Source organism: Vulpes vulpes, chromosome 2 (genome assembly GCF_048418805.1).
Source record: "Vulpes vulpes isolate BD-2025 chromosome 2, VulVul3, whole genome shotgun sequence".
NCBI classification, from domain to species: domain Eukaryota; kingdom Metazoa; phylum Chordata; class Mammalia; order Carnivora; family Canidae; genus Vulpes; species Vulpes vulpes.
The window spans coordinates 98,464,983-98,480,051 of record NC_132781.1 but is presented as its reverse complement, the minus strand read 5'-3'; the positions used below and the strand labels follow the sequence as shown (position 1 = coordinate 98,480,051).

Sequence of the window (15,069 nt, the reverse complement as noted above, 5' to 3'; positions counted from 1 at the left end):
TGGTTTTTAAAGTGAAGAAGTCAGACATTAAATAATCACACAAATACTATGCTATAATGAAAAAGCAGACTATGCAGTAACAGAATATAAGGGGTACTTAATTAAAATAAGTAGAGTAGGCCTCTGTGAAGAAGTAACACAAACTAAAAGGAAGAGAGACCCATTTCTTTTGTTTTTATCTGCCCAGAATTCTCTCCCATTTCGTGTCCAAATAACATCCTATTTTCTCTCAAGAAAGTACCCCTCCCCCATTTCATCCGCTCTCAGCCCAGGGATAAATATGCAACCCAAGCTGAAATGGTCTCTCCTGGGAATTTAAATCTTGAAGGCATACACACAAGGGCAGAAAATGGTCAGACCTGTTAATCTAATGGCAGTAATACAAGGATTCTATTAATTCTTATTTACCTAGCCCTTGAATCTACCCTATTTCTCTCCTCTCGGAGGTCTGGGATAGGGTATTTCCTTTAATTTTCTAAAGTAACTGTACATATGCAATAAATTCCTTTTTTGCTTAAATTTGAGAGAGTTCACTTCTGTGGCTTAAATATAATGAACCCTAACTGATACAGCCAATGGAGTATAATATGCAAAGAAATAAAATGCTTAAGATGAAACTAGAAGTGACCCTAAGAGCCAGCTCATGTAGAACCTTGCAGGTCATAAAGGACTTTTCAGTTTCATTCTAACGGGAAGCCATTAAAGCATTTTAACCAAGATAGTGGTATGATCAGAACTGTATTTTTAAGAGATCATCTTGGATACAATGTAAACAATGCCCTGAAAGACAATGGGAGACCAAAATCAGAGAGATAATTTAAGTACCTATTGAAATAGTTTGGACACAAGATTTTAAGTTCTTAAATTTGGTTAAAGTTTTGGAGTGAGAAAAGTAAAGGCTCAAGACTGAGCCTTAAAGAATTTCAAACTAGCTAGGATAAAGGAGAAGCCAAAAGAACACTAGTAAGAAATGGTCAAAACAAGAGGACAGCCAAGTTAAGTATAGTGTTAGAAGAGAACAGGTAAGGGAAAGAACAAGACAGGATAGGACCAGAAAGGGAGAGAGAAAGGAAAGGAAAGGAGGTTCCAGTAGCTGGAAGTCTCAACAAAAACAAATATGCTAACATATCATCTAGGATAATGACTGAAGAACATCCACTAGACTTGGCAATGTGAAAACTATTTCTGACCTGAGTACAGCAGTAATTGCAGAGCCAGCATAAAGTGGTTTAAAAAATAAATCAATGGGAGAATTTCTATTTCTGGCAATGAGGTAATCCAGGCAACCCCAAAACCTCCCTACTTAAAATGACCTAAAAATGAACAATTAAGCCCGTAAGACAGTAAGGGAAATCCTAAGGAAAGTACAAGAAAAAGCTTTAATAGGTTGCTCCTAAAGAAGCCAACTTGTGTCAGTGACCTAGGAGCTTTGGCTTTAATGCCCACAAGGAAAAGAGGATACCGTGGGCCTCCAAATGGATGAAAAATTAAGCCTGGTAAGATCCTGTTTATATAGATTAGACTTTACAGGGCAGCCAAGGTGGCTCAGTGGTTTAGCTCCGCCTTCAGCCCAGGGTGTGATCTGGAGACCCAGGATCGAGTCCCACATCGGGCTCCCTGCATGGAGCCTGCTTCTCCCTCTGCCTGTGTCTCTGCCTCTCTCTCTCTGTGTCTCTCATAAATAAATAAATAATCTTAAAAAAAAAAAAAGATTAGATTTTACAAGAGCTATATTTCTGGGGAAAGACAGACCAGCCCTTGCACCTGCAACACCACTCCCCCACCAAAACCCTACAAAACACAAATATTCACAGCATAGGGAAAGGACAAGGGAGTCGGTCCAATTAGCTTTGAGCTCTGGATAGAAGATGAAAAGTCTGCCCTTAGAATTTATTGCCACAATCTTTCCTTCAAACAGGGGCTGGGTCTGAATTTGCATTATGTGCTTGGTCTGGTAAAACCCAAAATTTAAATTAAGATGGGGCCAGGTGTCACTTGAGTATCCAATAGAAGCAAATACAAAACCTCTCTGAAGGGATAAATCCTCGACCCAGGCTATAAAATGAGTTCACAGTACAAAGTTAGGAAACACAGAAGAAAATAATCCCCTTAATCACAAATTAGCACACACAAACACTATTATTTTACTGTCCTCCAAAAACCTTAGAAAATAGAGCAAATAAAGGTTATGAGATGAATATTTTAAATGATTAAGAACCTACACAGAGGAATTAAAAGTGTAAGAAAGAAACAACAGTCTGTATAAAAAAAAAAGGAACCTGGCATATCTTGCTGAGGTAGACAGAATTCTAGTGATACCACTCACCAGCCCATACTTCCCTTCCCCAAATTATTCAAACACTAATCAAAGTACTACTTGTGAAGAAACTTGGCAGACTGAATTAAGGTACTGATTAGATTACCTTAAAATAGGTGGAAAATCTGGGGTTATATAGGTAGGCCCAGTGTAATCACATGAACCCATAAAAACAGAAGACAAAAGGCAAAAGAGTCAGTGGGAGATTAACAGAAGAGAAAACGTGAGATCTCACCTTGGAAGGGGAAGTCAGAGGATTCAACTCACCTCTGCTGGCCCTAAGATGTAGGGACATGTGAAAGGATGGGATAGAAGCCATGGGCAGCCCCTGTGGCGCAGCGGTTTAGCGCCGCCTGCAGCCCAGGGCGTGATCCTGGAGACCGGGGATCGAGTCCCGCATCAGGCTCTCTGTAATGGTGCCTGCTTCTCCCTCTGCCTGTCTCTGCCTCACTGTCTCTGTCTCTCTGAATAAATAAAATAAAATCTTAAAAAAAAAAAAAAAAAAGGAAGAAGAAGAAGAAGCCTTGAGGAGCTAAGGGAGACCCCTCAGCCATCAGCCAGAAAGGAAATGATGACCTTCAGTCCTTCAACTGCAAGGAACAAACTGAATTCTGCCAACAACCTAAAAGAGCTTGGAAGTGAATTAATCCTAGAGTCTCCTAATACTAGGAGCCCAGGGAGTCAACACCTTGATCCTAGCCTTGTGAGACTAAGCAGAGAAACCAGCTAATCCAACCCAGACTCCTGACTGTGTGCTAATAAACTTGAGTGCTTTTAAGATGCTAATTTTGTGGTAATTTGCTATGGCAGCAATAGAAAACGAATATATTTGTAATACCAGAAAATAAGGAAGGCTTCAAATAATGAGGATATGTCAAAAGGACACACTGCCAGCTTAAAGCGGCTCCCACTAGCTATTCTGTGAACAATCTGAGCATCACAATAAATAGATCATAACCTACACAAATCTGTAAGTCCATACTGACAAACTGAAAAGTCTGATGAGGAATGGGATATTTATATAGTTTCACAGTTAATTACACAATATATATACTAATTATAAAGGGGAAAAGAAAACCTTTTCATTGGAAATGCTGGATTATGTGCCATGTGATACATGCAATGGATCGTGTGTGTGGTATCTTGCTCCAAAAAAACATAACATGACACTAATAATGAAAAAAAAATTAACCAAATCCAAAAATAACTATCCTATAAAATTCTGAAACTGCCAAAATTTGAACAGCATCTTAAGAGTGGATGGTAGAACTATAGTGATGTTATTTTCCTTTTATTGATCATTGTACTGTGAATAGGAAAATGTCCTTATCTGTAAAGATTACTTAAGTATTCATGGCTGATGTGGCACTATATCTGCAACTTAGACTCAAATGATTTGTGCAGATACAGTTCTGTATACTATACTCATAAGTTTGGGACTATTTCAAAATAAGAGTATTTTTAGATATGAGAAAAGGGCTACACATTCTTAAAAACAAGAGAAGAAAAAGAAAAACAAACCAGACCACAAAGAATTCCAAAAATTTGGAAAAACATGTTCACTAAAAATCTTTACTCATTAATAAGCAGTTAAACAATAAATTAACAGAGCTAAAGAGATGATGAGTTTGGGACCAAAAAAAGATGAAAAGAAACTATCCAGATACAGCACAGAGAGATTAGGAAATGGAAATTATAAAAGCAAGGTTAAGGGACATAAAGGACAGAATGAAAGTCCAAATATGGCTAACAAAAATTACTGAATAGGAAGAATATTGATCTATTGATTTTAAAATATAATGGCTACAGTCCCGAATTGATAAAAGACATGAATTCACTCAATCAGGAAGCAAAGAGGTCTTAAGAAGAATAAAGTCACATTCAGACATATCACCAAAAACAAAGAGAAAAATCTTAAATGAGGGAGTGGAGGTAGAACAGTTTGAGGGGTAGGTACATGAATAGGAATGTGGGATCAAAGGAAGCTTTGGGTTCTTTCCTGCCTTTTCAAGAGGAAAAACACTAGAGCATGTAGATGGGAAAAGAAAAGTGATGGTGAGAGGGTAAAGCAACTAAAATGACAAGGTCTCTGAGAGGGCACAGAAGGCGGAGATCTAGAGCACAAGACTAGCCTTGGATTACAAGCAGGACTGGAGAAAAAGAAAAGAGGACAGATGTGTATCAAGTAGGTTTGCAGAATTGGGTGATGAAAAGATGAAATTTTCACTGGCAGTAAAAGTTAAAACAAACAAACAAAAACAATCGTGGCAAAAGAGAGTTTCTTAGAGATGTACATTAATATTGCCAAGCAATTTATATGTCAGTTAAGGCTAGTATCACAAATCTATAATGATGAGTGTGTACATGGTGTGATTTTTTTTTTTTTCTCTAAAAACGCTTAGCTCAGATGAAGTATAGAAATGCAGGTGGTCAGAAATACAGGTAGTCAGATTAACGAAGGAAAGTATTTCAACTAAGAAGGAGACTTACCTAAAGTATCAATCATATACCTAGATCTAGATGACAAATATCATGAAGTACATTACACAGTGATTTTTTTTTCCTGTTTCTTTGGCTTAAGGAAATTAAAAGGAAGGTGTAGTAGGAAAAAAAATTGCCAATGAACATGAAGAACATACTCTTACTCGGTGTGGCAGCTATTAAAACAATTTGCCATTCTTCATTAAAAGTTTTCTATGAAAAAAAAATAAATAAATAAATAAAAAAATAAAAGTTTTCTATGATTTAAATAAAAACACATAAGCAATGACCACAATCAATTTTTAAAAATGAAGACAAGAAAAAAACTACTCCCTGGGCACCTGAGTGGCTCTGCGGTTGAGCGTCTGCTTTTGCCTCAGGTCATGATCCCGGGGTCCTGGGATCTAGTTCTGCATCAGGCTCCTGACAGGGAGTCTGCTTCTCCCTCCCTATGTTTCTGCCTCTCTCTCTGTCTCTCTCATGAATTAATAAGTAAAATCTTTTTTTTTTTAATTTTTATTTTTTAAAAGATTTTATTTATTTATTCATGAAAGACACACGGAGAGAGAGGCAGAGATATAGGCAGAGGGAGAAGCAGGCTCCTTGCAAGGAGCCCGATGTGGGACCCGATCCTGGATCCCAGGATCATGCTCTGAGCCGAAGGCAGACACCCAACCACTGAGCCACTCAGACACCCCAATAAGCAAAATCTTTAAAAAAAAAAAGTACTCTCAAATCTATTATTTTAAATAGCCATAATTTGTCTAATGTTTTATTCTGCAATTATTCATTTATATTTCTTACTCTTCCAATAAAAGTAAGAACATGAGCACCATGAAAACAGAATATAATAAGAAATTGATAATCCTTTATTTTATGCATTATATATACTTTGTTGTTCTGGATTTGGTGTCAGGGAAAATATACCACAGATATATTTCCAAGTTGCTACGTAAGCTACCTAAATATCATTTGATAATTGAATTCTGGAGATGCTATAAGAAATACAACTCTAATTGTTATATTCCTATTACTTCCAATTTTGCTATGATAATTACCTCTGTTAAATCTCAAATGATTTAAATCTAGCCTTTCATATCTTAGAACTGAACTTACTTCTATATAGTCCTTATAGATCTCTCTACAAAAAGAATTTCATCTTAATATAATAGTCCATGTTTTAGAATTCTTTCCCTGTCTCTGATATTTTAAAACGTCCCCTATAATAGGTGTAGACAAGGATTTTTTTCCTACACTTTTTTTTTCCTTTGGCACTCTATGGGCCACTTTAACCTAAGATGTCTCATCTTTTTTTAAGGAATTTTATTTTTTCAGATTATTTCCTCCTGTCCATTTTCTCTCTCCCTTTCTGGGGTCCCTTTGATCTAAAGTCTTACTTTTATCCTCCGTATCATATTGTGTTTATTTTAAATATATATAAAACCCATTAATTATTTTTGTTCCTCACTGTATCCATTGTTATTTATCTATTGCATTTTTCAATTTGACAATTACAGTTTTGTATACCTAAGATTTCTACTTGTTTCTCTTAGATATTTTGTTTGAAATTATTTTCCCTCATGTCTTTTATGTTCAATGCACTGGTTTATTTTCTCTTCATAGTTTCTTTAGGACTGATTTGGGTAGAAAATTAGATTTTCTAGCACTGCCAACATGAATTAATTACTTTTGGTCTTGGGGCACCTGGGTAGCTCAGTCAGTTAAACATCTGCCTTTGGCTCAAGTCATGATCCAACAGTTCTGGGAAGGAACCCCACATCGGGCTTTTCTGCTCAGTGGGGTGTCTGTTTCTCCCTCTCCCTCTGTGTGCTCCCCCCTCTCTCTTGCTTTCAAATAAATAAATAAAATCTTTAAAAAAATGGGGGGGCACCTCGGTGGCTCAGTTGGTTAAGCACTTGCTTTGGCTCAGGTTATGACCTCAGGGTTGTGGGATCGAGCCCTGCATTGGGCTCCCTGCTCAGTGGGGAGCCTACTTCTCCCTCTCCCTCTGCCTGCTGTTCCCCCTGCTTGTGTTCTGTCAAATAAATAAATAAGATCTTTAAAAAAATAAAATCTTGGTCTCCTAAATCTTGACACATCCAGAAACAACTCTGAATATGTTTTTGATACACACCTTTTGAATGAATATATTAGTTGCTCCAAATACTACAAGCATAATGACAAAAATGTCTGAGAAGCATAATTCCAAATACCTAGCTATTATTATATAAAAATACTGTTTCTGCTGTCAGGAGTATGCACATACACATATCCAGAGATCCTGAAATGCTACTTAATAAAGCAATCAACTGCATTATACAAAGAAAAAAGAACATTATTGAGATGGTGATAATCTTTAAACATGATCTAACTAACTGTCCTTATTCTGATGTCAGGTTCACCAACCAAGTAACCTCCCAATTAGAACTCATTTTCCCAAGATTACTTTAAGAAGAATAAGATAAGCAGCATTTGGCATTCTTGATAGTAATGTTTTCATCACAAATGATTGTCATTCTTCACTTCTCCCATATTGGCTTGAGTCAGCCCACCTAATCAACTCCAGCTATACTGACAAAACTGTAAGGAGACTAATACAACAATCTGTACAAGAGATGATAAGGATCTGAGCCAACCCACAGCTGTGAGAGATCGGAATTTTGAAAATAATAAATTAAATGTAAAAAGTCATGTCTAGGAAACTTCAAATTAATTAGAAAAAATATTTAGAAGGTACTACTTGGTGACTGATTCAGTTAGGAGTAGGCAGAGGACAGAATAAAAGACACAGTCTTGATAAAGAATACAGGAAGAGAGGAGATAACTTCTCAGGAAACACTGAGGATTACAAAAGAAAGTACTTGAGAAGTACAGTCTTTACACATTTAGATATCATTATTTATCACTAGTTTATAATCATTCAAATATTTTTCTCAAGTACACTAACAGGACAACACTTTTGTAAACACACTCAAGTTATCAATGTATACCTGAAAGTAATCATTTCTTTTGGGGGGAAACCTACTTCTAAAGTTTCTACTAATTTAAACATTAATTAACCCCAAATAGGGACGTTAAAAAAAACTCATTTTTTATTTTATACTGAATGTTTCCACAGTTATTTCCTCTGTCTTCCTTTAAGTTAAAATTTTCTACTTGTCTCTCTCATCTGTCCAATTTCTTTGGTTCATGAAAAAAAATTTTTTTTTTTGCATCTTATCCTTTTATCTTTCCAGAGTCCTCCTTTCCACCTATTAAGACTTTCCTATCTTAAAATAAACCTGATCTAACCTCTTTGTCTTCTCCACCAACCTTGCTCACCCATGACCAACCTCACAGTTTGTTATTTAACCCCTATATGGATTTATTTCCAATTCTCCTTCATGCCCAAACCCTAACATCATCTATTCATTTGCACGCTAAACATCTCTACCTGAACAGCTTGTTGGCAAATGAATATCCATCCTCTCCAGCCATAGCCATTCAATTTATTGACAAATACTACCAGTTCTTCTTGGGTAATATATGTCCCACTAGTCTGACTTCCATTACCCTCATTCAGGCCTTCAATACATTTGGCTAGATTACAACAAAAATCTAACTAGGTTTTCTGTTCTCTAGCTCTTTCAATAATCTTTTTTTTTTCTTTCAATAATCTTATATGCTAGAGCCAGATGCACCTTACTAACTATATGTTTAATTTTTTTCCCCAATTCAAACTATTTCCCAACTACCAACTATTTCCAACTCCTTTGGCTAGTATCTAAGGCTATTATTTTTCATATATTTCATGTCAAATACCAATATCCCATCACTTCACACACCTATGTGTCACAAATTGTGCTACTTTTATTCCAGGGACTTTGAGTCTAGCCCTGATCCCAATTTCCAATTTGCTCAATTTTACTCATTTCTTTAAGCATCAGGTAAAATGTTATAGTCTCTGGGCAGCATACTCCCTCAGCTAAAAGTAAGCTTCTCTGACCCTGAACTCTTTTTATACTATAGATCATTAAGGAAGTTATAACTATATGTCTTAAAATTATTTATATACATATTTATCCTTTTTTGATTTTATGTTCCTGGAAGGATGCACTTGCAATACAACTATTTCCCCAAAGTGAATGACTGTGATTTTAGATACGGAAAGAACTTTATACTTTCCAAATGAGAAAAGGCTAAAACACTGTTGAGAAGGAAAAGCTCCACGTGCATGTCCTCATAGGCTGCAACATTAATCTGATTAAGATGTGAAACTGAGGATTTTAGGGGAGGAAAAGGGGTGCAGCAGATGCATACATGAACTGGTTAAGATGAATGGATTCAGAATATACACACTCTCAACTGATCCAAAAGTATTTGAAAACTCAACTAGAAAATTATTATAAATCATAGAGTATGGTTTCAGAGTCTTCTTCTCCTTAATGAAGAGAGAAGGGTCATAGATGTAGAAAGTGGTCTTAAACATCAAACACCTAGGCATCTAGACCCTTGACAGGCAAGTAATTTTAGAAATCCTAAAACCTACCCTGCAGTGTCTTACTTAGGAAATATAACAAGTCCAAACAAGTATAACAATCAAAGAATATAATTAATAGTTCGTCCCAGAATTATGGAGACCATCCAGAATTATGGAGAATTTCTTTCAGTTATTATTTTTGGGACGAAAGATCCCTACTACTGCTTTATATGGGAAGGTTTCTATGCTACATTAAGATTAACACTATTACAGGGATCCCTGGGTGGCTCAGTGGTTTGGCACCTGCCTTCCAAGCCCAAGGCGTGATCCTGGAGTCCCAGGATCGAGTCCCACATTGGGCTCCCTGCATGGGGCCTGCTTCTCCCTCTGCCTATATCTCTGCCTCTCTCTCTCTGTCTCTCATGAATGGATAAATAAAATCTTAAAAAAAAAAAAAAAGATTAACACTATTACTCTTAAAGTTTGAATTTGGTACATACCTATGAATTTAAGTTCCTGCTTTGTTAGTGTAGAATTGTCATCTCTGTCTAAAGAAAAGACACACTTTAATTTTGAATTTTTAATAACCAGTTTCTAAAAACTACTATGACAGGTATAAATTGAGAAATTTAAGACATTATAGGGGGTTAAAGTAAAACAAACAAAAAACTATGGAATCTATAAAAATCATAAATTTGTTTTCACTAAAATAAAAAAAGGCAACATTCTAAATAGGTTGCTAATGGCATTAGCATTTAATTAATTTAAAAGTAATTCTCATAAATTCATTTCCATTTATACTAATCCCTTCACTTTTCAGGTTCTTTCTCTCTTGCAGTTTCAATGAGACACTCATAAATTCATTTTGCTTTGTAGTAGTTAACATGTATACTGAAAATTATTTTTTCTCCTCAGTGGCTGATTCACTATCCAAATCTTAATATCTTTCTGTGTTTATGACTTAAGTCTCTGAAGCCTATCTTCCAGAAACTTAGAGTGATCCAATAGACAAATAGCTTGGCTGATTTGAAATGGAAAAAGTCTTACGGTCTTATCTATTGTACATGTATTATACTACTTAGCAAGGCTATATATTATTAGTCAAATTAGTTCCTGCACAGAAACCAAGTCTATTGTGATTAAAAAGAAATTAGATCTAGCATGATCTAGATCAATGGTTCTCAATCTCCACACTGATCACAGCAACAACTTCTATCAGTAATAACTCATTATGTATGGTGAATCTCAAAAGATTAATAGGCTGTGATTATGCCTATGATTATTGCTCATCTCTGTTCTTAGACCCTACCTTCTTAATGCTTCCCTGAAGAGGGGACACATGTAAAGAACAAAGATCTAGTTTCCTACAAACTGTTATGACAAACATGAGTAGGATTCCATTCTTGAAGAACATTCATCCCTAAAATCAATTAGCATTCATACTTATCCTCAATCCTATAGCAGATATTTATGAATAATTGGTTGACATCACTTTGCCTCCTCCATCAAATGATTTGTTTCATGAGCATGATCGTGACAAACTGTAAGTACCATAATTAAAGAAAATTTAAAAGCATACTAAATGGGACACAGAAATCAATTAGCAATATATTACTGGTGAAAATAGATCTAAGCTCCTTAGCTTTTAATCTACTATTTCAAAATTATATAAAAATGAGAATTGCCAAGACAAACAAATGAACCAATTCCATTATTACAGCAAAGAACCAAGTTACCACTCTGGGAGAAATAAGAACCACCCAATGCAAAGTTTAATTCCCAAAGAAAATGAATGTATGTCCAAAAATATATGAAACCTCTCCCAGGACTGTATAGCAACTGACAATCAGTGATTTACTCATTCAGCACTTATGGAATATCAAGTAGATGATAAGCTAAATACCAATAAAATAAAGGTGAATAAAACCCAACCCCTACTCTAAATGAGCTTATAATCTAGTAAGAAGAACTACTAAATAAATAAATTGTTAAACAACCTAAAAAGCACTAAAGTAAAGTCATACCTGAAACAGAACAATGAAAACCAGGCAGATGATATGTTAGTTTTCAAATGGACTATGTAAAAGCAAATTATAGGGGCACCTGGATGGCTCAGTAGGTTAAGTGTCTAACTCTTGATTTTGGTTCAGGTCATGAGATCAAGCCCTGTTGGGCTCTGTGCTGGGCATGGAGCCTGCTTAAGATATTCTCTCTCTCTCTCTCTCTCTCTCTCTCTCTCTCTCTCTCTCCCCCCCTCCTCTCCCTCTGTTCTTCCCCCAAGCCCTCCCCCACTCATGCTCATGCTGTCTTAAAAATGTACATATATGTACATATATGTACATCTTCATATATAGGGATTGTAGTTTGCTTTTAGATGTACATATATAGGGATTGTAGTTTGCTTTTTTAAATATGTATATAAAATATTTGTTTTATATTATTTGTTTATTATATATATTGTTATTATTTTGTGTACATATATAATTTGTTTTATCATTATAAGCATTTTAATCATACCTACTAAATGAAGCCAAGAAGTCATACTTAAAGTTTAGTAGCATCACGAAATCTAAAATCACTTAGTCAAGCTGGATAGTTCTAAGGCACTACCATAAAACAAAATGCCATGAAATGCAAGGCACTATACTTCACGAGCATCTATTTAAAAGCTTTCTCTCCATATGCTTTGTTTTGTTTTGTTTTAAAGATACCATTTATTTATTTGAGAGAGAGAGAGCACACACACAAGTGGGGGGAGGGGCAACAGGTAAGGGAAGAGTAGATTCCTACTGAGTAGGGAGCCCAAAGAGGGGGCTTGATCCCAGGATCCAAAGATCATACCTGAGCCAAAGTCAGATGCTTAACCAAACGAGCCACCCAGGTGCCCCTCCGTATATTATTCTTCAAAAAACTTAAATGAAGGGAGCCTGGATGGCTCAGTCGATTAACTTTCTGACTTGATTTCAGCTCAGATCATGATCTCAGGGTCTTGAGCCTGAGCCCCACATCAAGCTCTGTGCTCAGCGAGGAGTCAGCTTGAAATTCTCCCTTTCTCCCTTTGTCCTTTCCTCAGCTTACTCATGGGCTCTCTCTAAAATAAATAAATAAATATTTAAGATATTTAAATGATTACTCTGTCTTTCCTAATTGCCTTAAAAGTTTCTAAATTCTACCACAAGATTTTTATGTTGTATCTTTCTCCTAACTGTTCTCTTTTTCCTTTACTGAGATAATAATCTTAGTATTATTTCTCTTAACTTTTAAGTTACCTTAATTTTCTCTGGTCACAAAAAATTCATCACACTACACCTAATTGTTTTTTTAGATTGAAGGGTTTTCCCAAAAGCATTTCTTTGTATTGATGATAATCTTATTTCCTTATCAGAAAGCACCAATTTCAAAAGTTTATGGAATATTATATGCACACACCCAGAAGAACAACTGCCTATTAAGTTCTTAGATCCTCTATGAGAAATATCAAGTTAGGATGTATGCTTAAAACTCTCAACACCTATGACTATTAATACATGCTATTTCCTTGGTTCTTATACCTTCATTAGATTCTTAAAACAAGTCTCACTAAAATAAAAGATTTTCATTTTATGAAGGTCTATATAATAAAACATTTTGCATTACATTCTAGAGAATAAATGAGTATAATCCAGTCTTTCAAACTTTTCAGAGTCTCAAATGTGTAATGGAAAACTTTTTTATTGTTGTTTCATAAAGGTGAGACAAATATAAATAAGATATAAATCACAAAAGCAAAAAAAAAGGTCTAGAGAAGCAGTAGATATAAACTAAAGAAAGAACATTAGAACACTGCATATGAGAATCCAGAAGTCAAAAAAACAAAAAAAACTAGGGGATCCCTGGGTGGCTCAGCAGTTGAGCATCCGCCTTCCACCTAGGGCGTGATTCTGGAGTCCCGGGATCAAGTCCCACATCAGGCTCCCTGAAGGGAGCCTGCTTCTCCCTCTGCCTCTCTCTCTTATGAATAAATAAGATCTTAAAAAAAAAAAAAAAAAAAAAAAAAAAAACTAGAGAGAGAAAGAGAACATCCTGAAGTCTGTGGCATTTGGTTTTGGGTTTTTATTTGAGTTATAAGTACAAAAAGTATCAGAAAAAAATTTGCAGGAGCACAACTATGCTTACTTTTAAAGTCTTTGAGTAGATTAAGAAGGAAGATCATTATCAGCAGACACTACTAGAGTCTAAATCATAGATTTAAGTTATACTAATGCACCATAAAGTTGAAAAGATGAGACTGGAGAGTCTGGTAAGTGGCATATTATGAAAAACTCCACATGCTATCCTAAAAAAATATTAATTTCATCTCATAAATACCATACAATCCTAAAAGGATTTAAGTAAGACAGTGACACGGTCTGATTTGCATTTTTAAATAGGCCACTGATTCTGGTAGCGCTAGAGAATGAACTAGATAATGAAATGAAGGTTTGAAGGTTGCAGAAAGAGTTCATACGACAAATTATGTTGGAATACCCAAGTAGGGGCAGTGAAAATATAAAGGAGAAAACAAGTGATGAATAACAGGAAAAACCTCTAGAAATAATAATAACCAAGAAAATGAGAAGGCAGAGTTTAGTTTAACTCCTTAGCATAACTGAGTTAGGTGACTAAATCACCACAGAGATAAGGAACACAAGAGAAGAAGCAGGATTTAAATGGGAAAAATAAGGGTAACTGAGATTTATTAGATTGTTGGAAATGAGCCTGGAACTCAAGAGAAAATTCTACATTGGATGCACAGATTTGGGGATCTAATAAGCATCAATGATAGCTGAAGCTATAGGCATGTGTAAGATATTTTCCAAGGGACTATGTGCAGGAGAAGTAAAAAAAGTATAGGAGAGAATACTGGGAATAAAACAAAGAATACTCAAAATCATAAAAGATACTGAAATACTCTCATAAAGTAAAGGCCTACTTAAAAAAAAATCTAAAATCAATAATCTAGTTCCCCATCTTAGAAACTAGAGAAAGAGCAAACTAAACCCAAAGCAAACAGAAGGAAGAAAATAGTAACTGAAGAAATAAATAAAAATAGAAACATTTTAGAAATAATGTTAAATGTTAAAAGTTAATTTAAAAGATGAACAAAACTGACCACTCTTCACTTCAATGACAAAAAAAAAAAAAAAAGACAAATTATTAAAATCAGGAATGAAAGGGGATTTGGTAAAGACATCCACCTTACCAAATTAGATTATAAAGAGAAAGAGAATACTATAAATAACTGTACACCAACAAATTAAAAATTTCAGGTGAAACTTGCAAATTCTTAAAAACATAAAAACGACAAGAACTGACATGCAGAAAATGTAAATAGATATTTCTCCAAAGAAAGACATGAATGGCCAGTAAAAACATGAAAAGATGCTAGTATCATTATCATCAAGAAAAAGCCAAACAAAATCACAATGAGACACCATTTCATATCAGGTTGGATGGATATGATTTAAAAAAAGAAAAAAGAAGGAAAGAAAATGACAAGTCTTGGTGAAGATGTAAAGAAGCTGGAACCCTCATATACTGCTAATAGGAATATAAAATAGTAAAAATGATATGGAAAACAGAATGGCAGTTCCTCATAAAAGTTAAATAGAGAGTTACTATATGACCCAGAAACTCTATTCCTAAGTGTATTCTCAAAACAAATAAAAACATATGTTCACACAAAACCTTGTACATGAATCTTCACAGCAACATCTTTCATACGGACGAAGAAGTACAAACAATCCAAATGTCCATCAACCAGTAAACAAACAAAATGTGGTATATTCATACA

General features: G+C 35.1%; 1 protein-coding gene across 28 annotated transcripts in view; it reads right to left on the bottom strand.

Moving 5' to 3' along the window:
- MLLT10 (MLLT10 histone lysine methyltransferase DOT1L cofactor) overlaps positions 1-15,069 on the bottom strand; it is a 249,580-nt gene that overhangs the window by 37,997 nt on the left and 196,514 nt on the right. For 12 of the 28 annotated variants that reach the window (XM_072749337.1, XM_072749356.1, XM_072749340.1 and 9 more), the window contains one exon: positions 9,758-9,805. The exons of the other annotated variants lie outside the window; for them this stretch is intronic. In XM_072749337.1, coding sequence (XP_072605438.1) covers positions 9,758-9,805 — 48 coding nt within the window. The remainder of the gene's footprint in view (positions 1-9,757; positions 9,806-15,069) is intronic. 28 annotated transcript variants of the gene reach the window in all.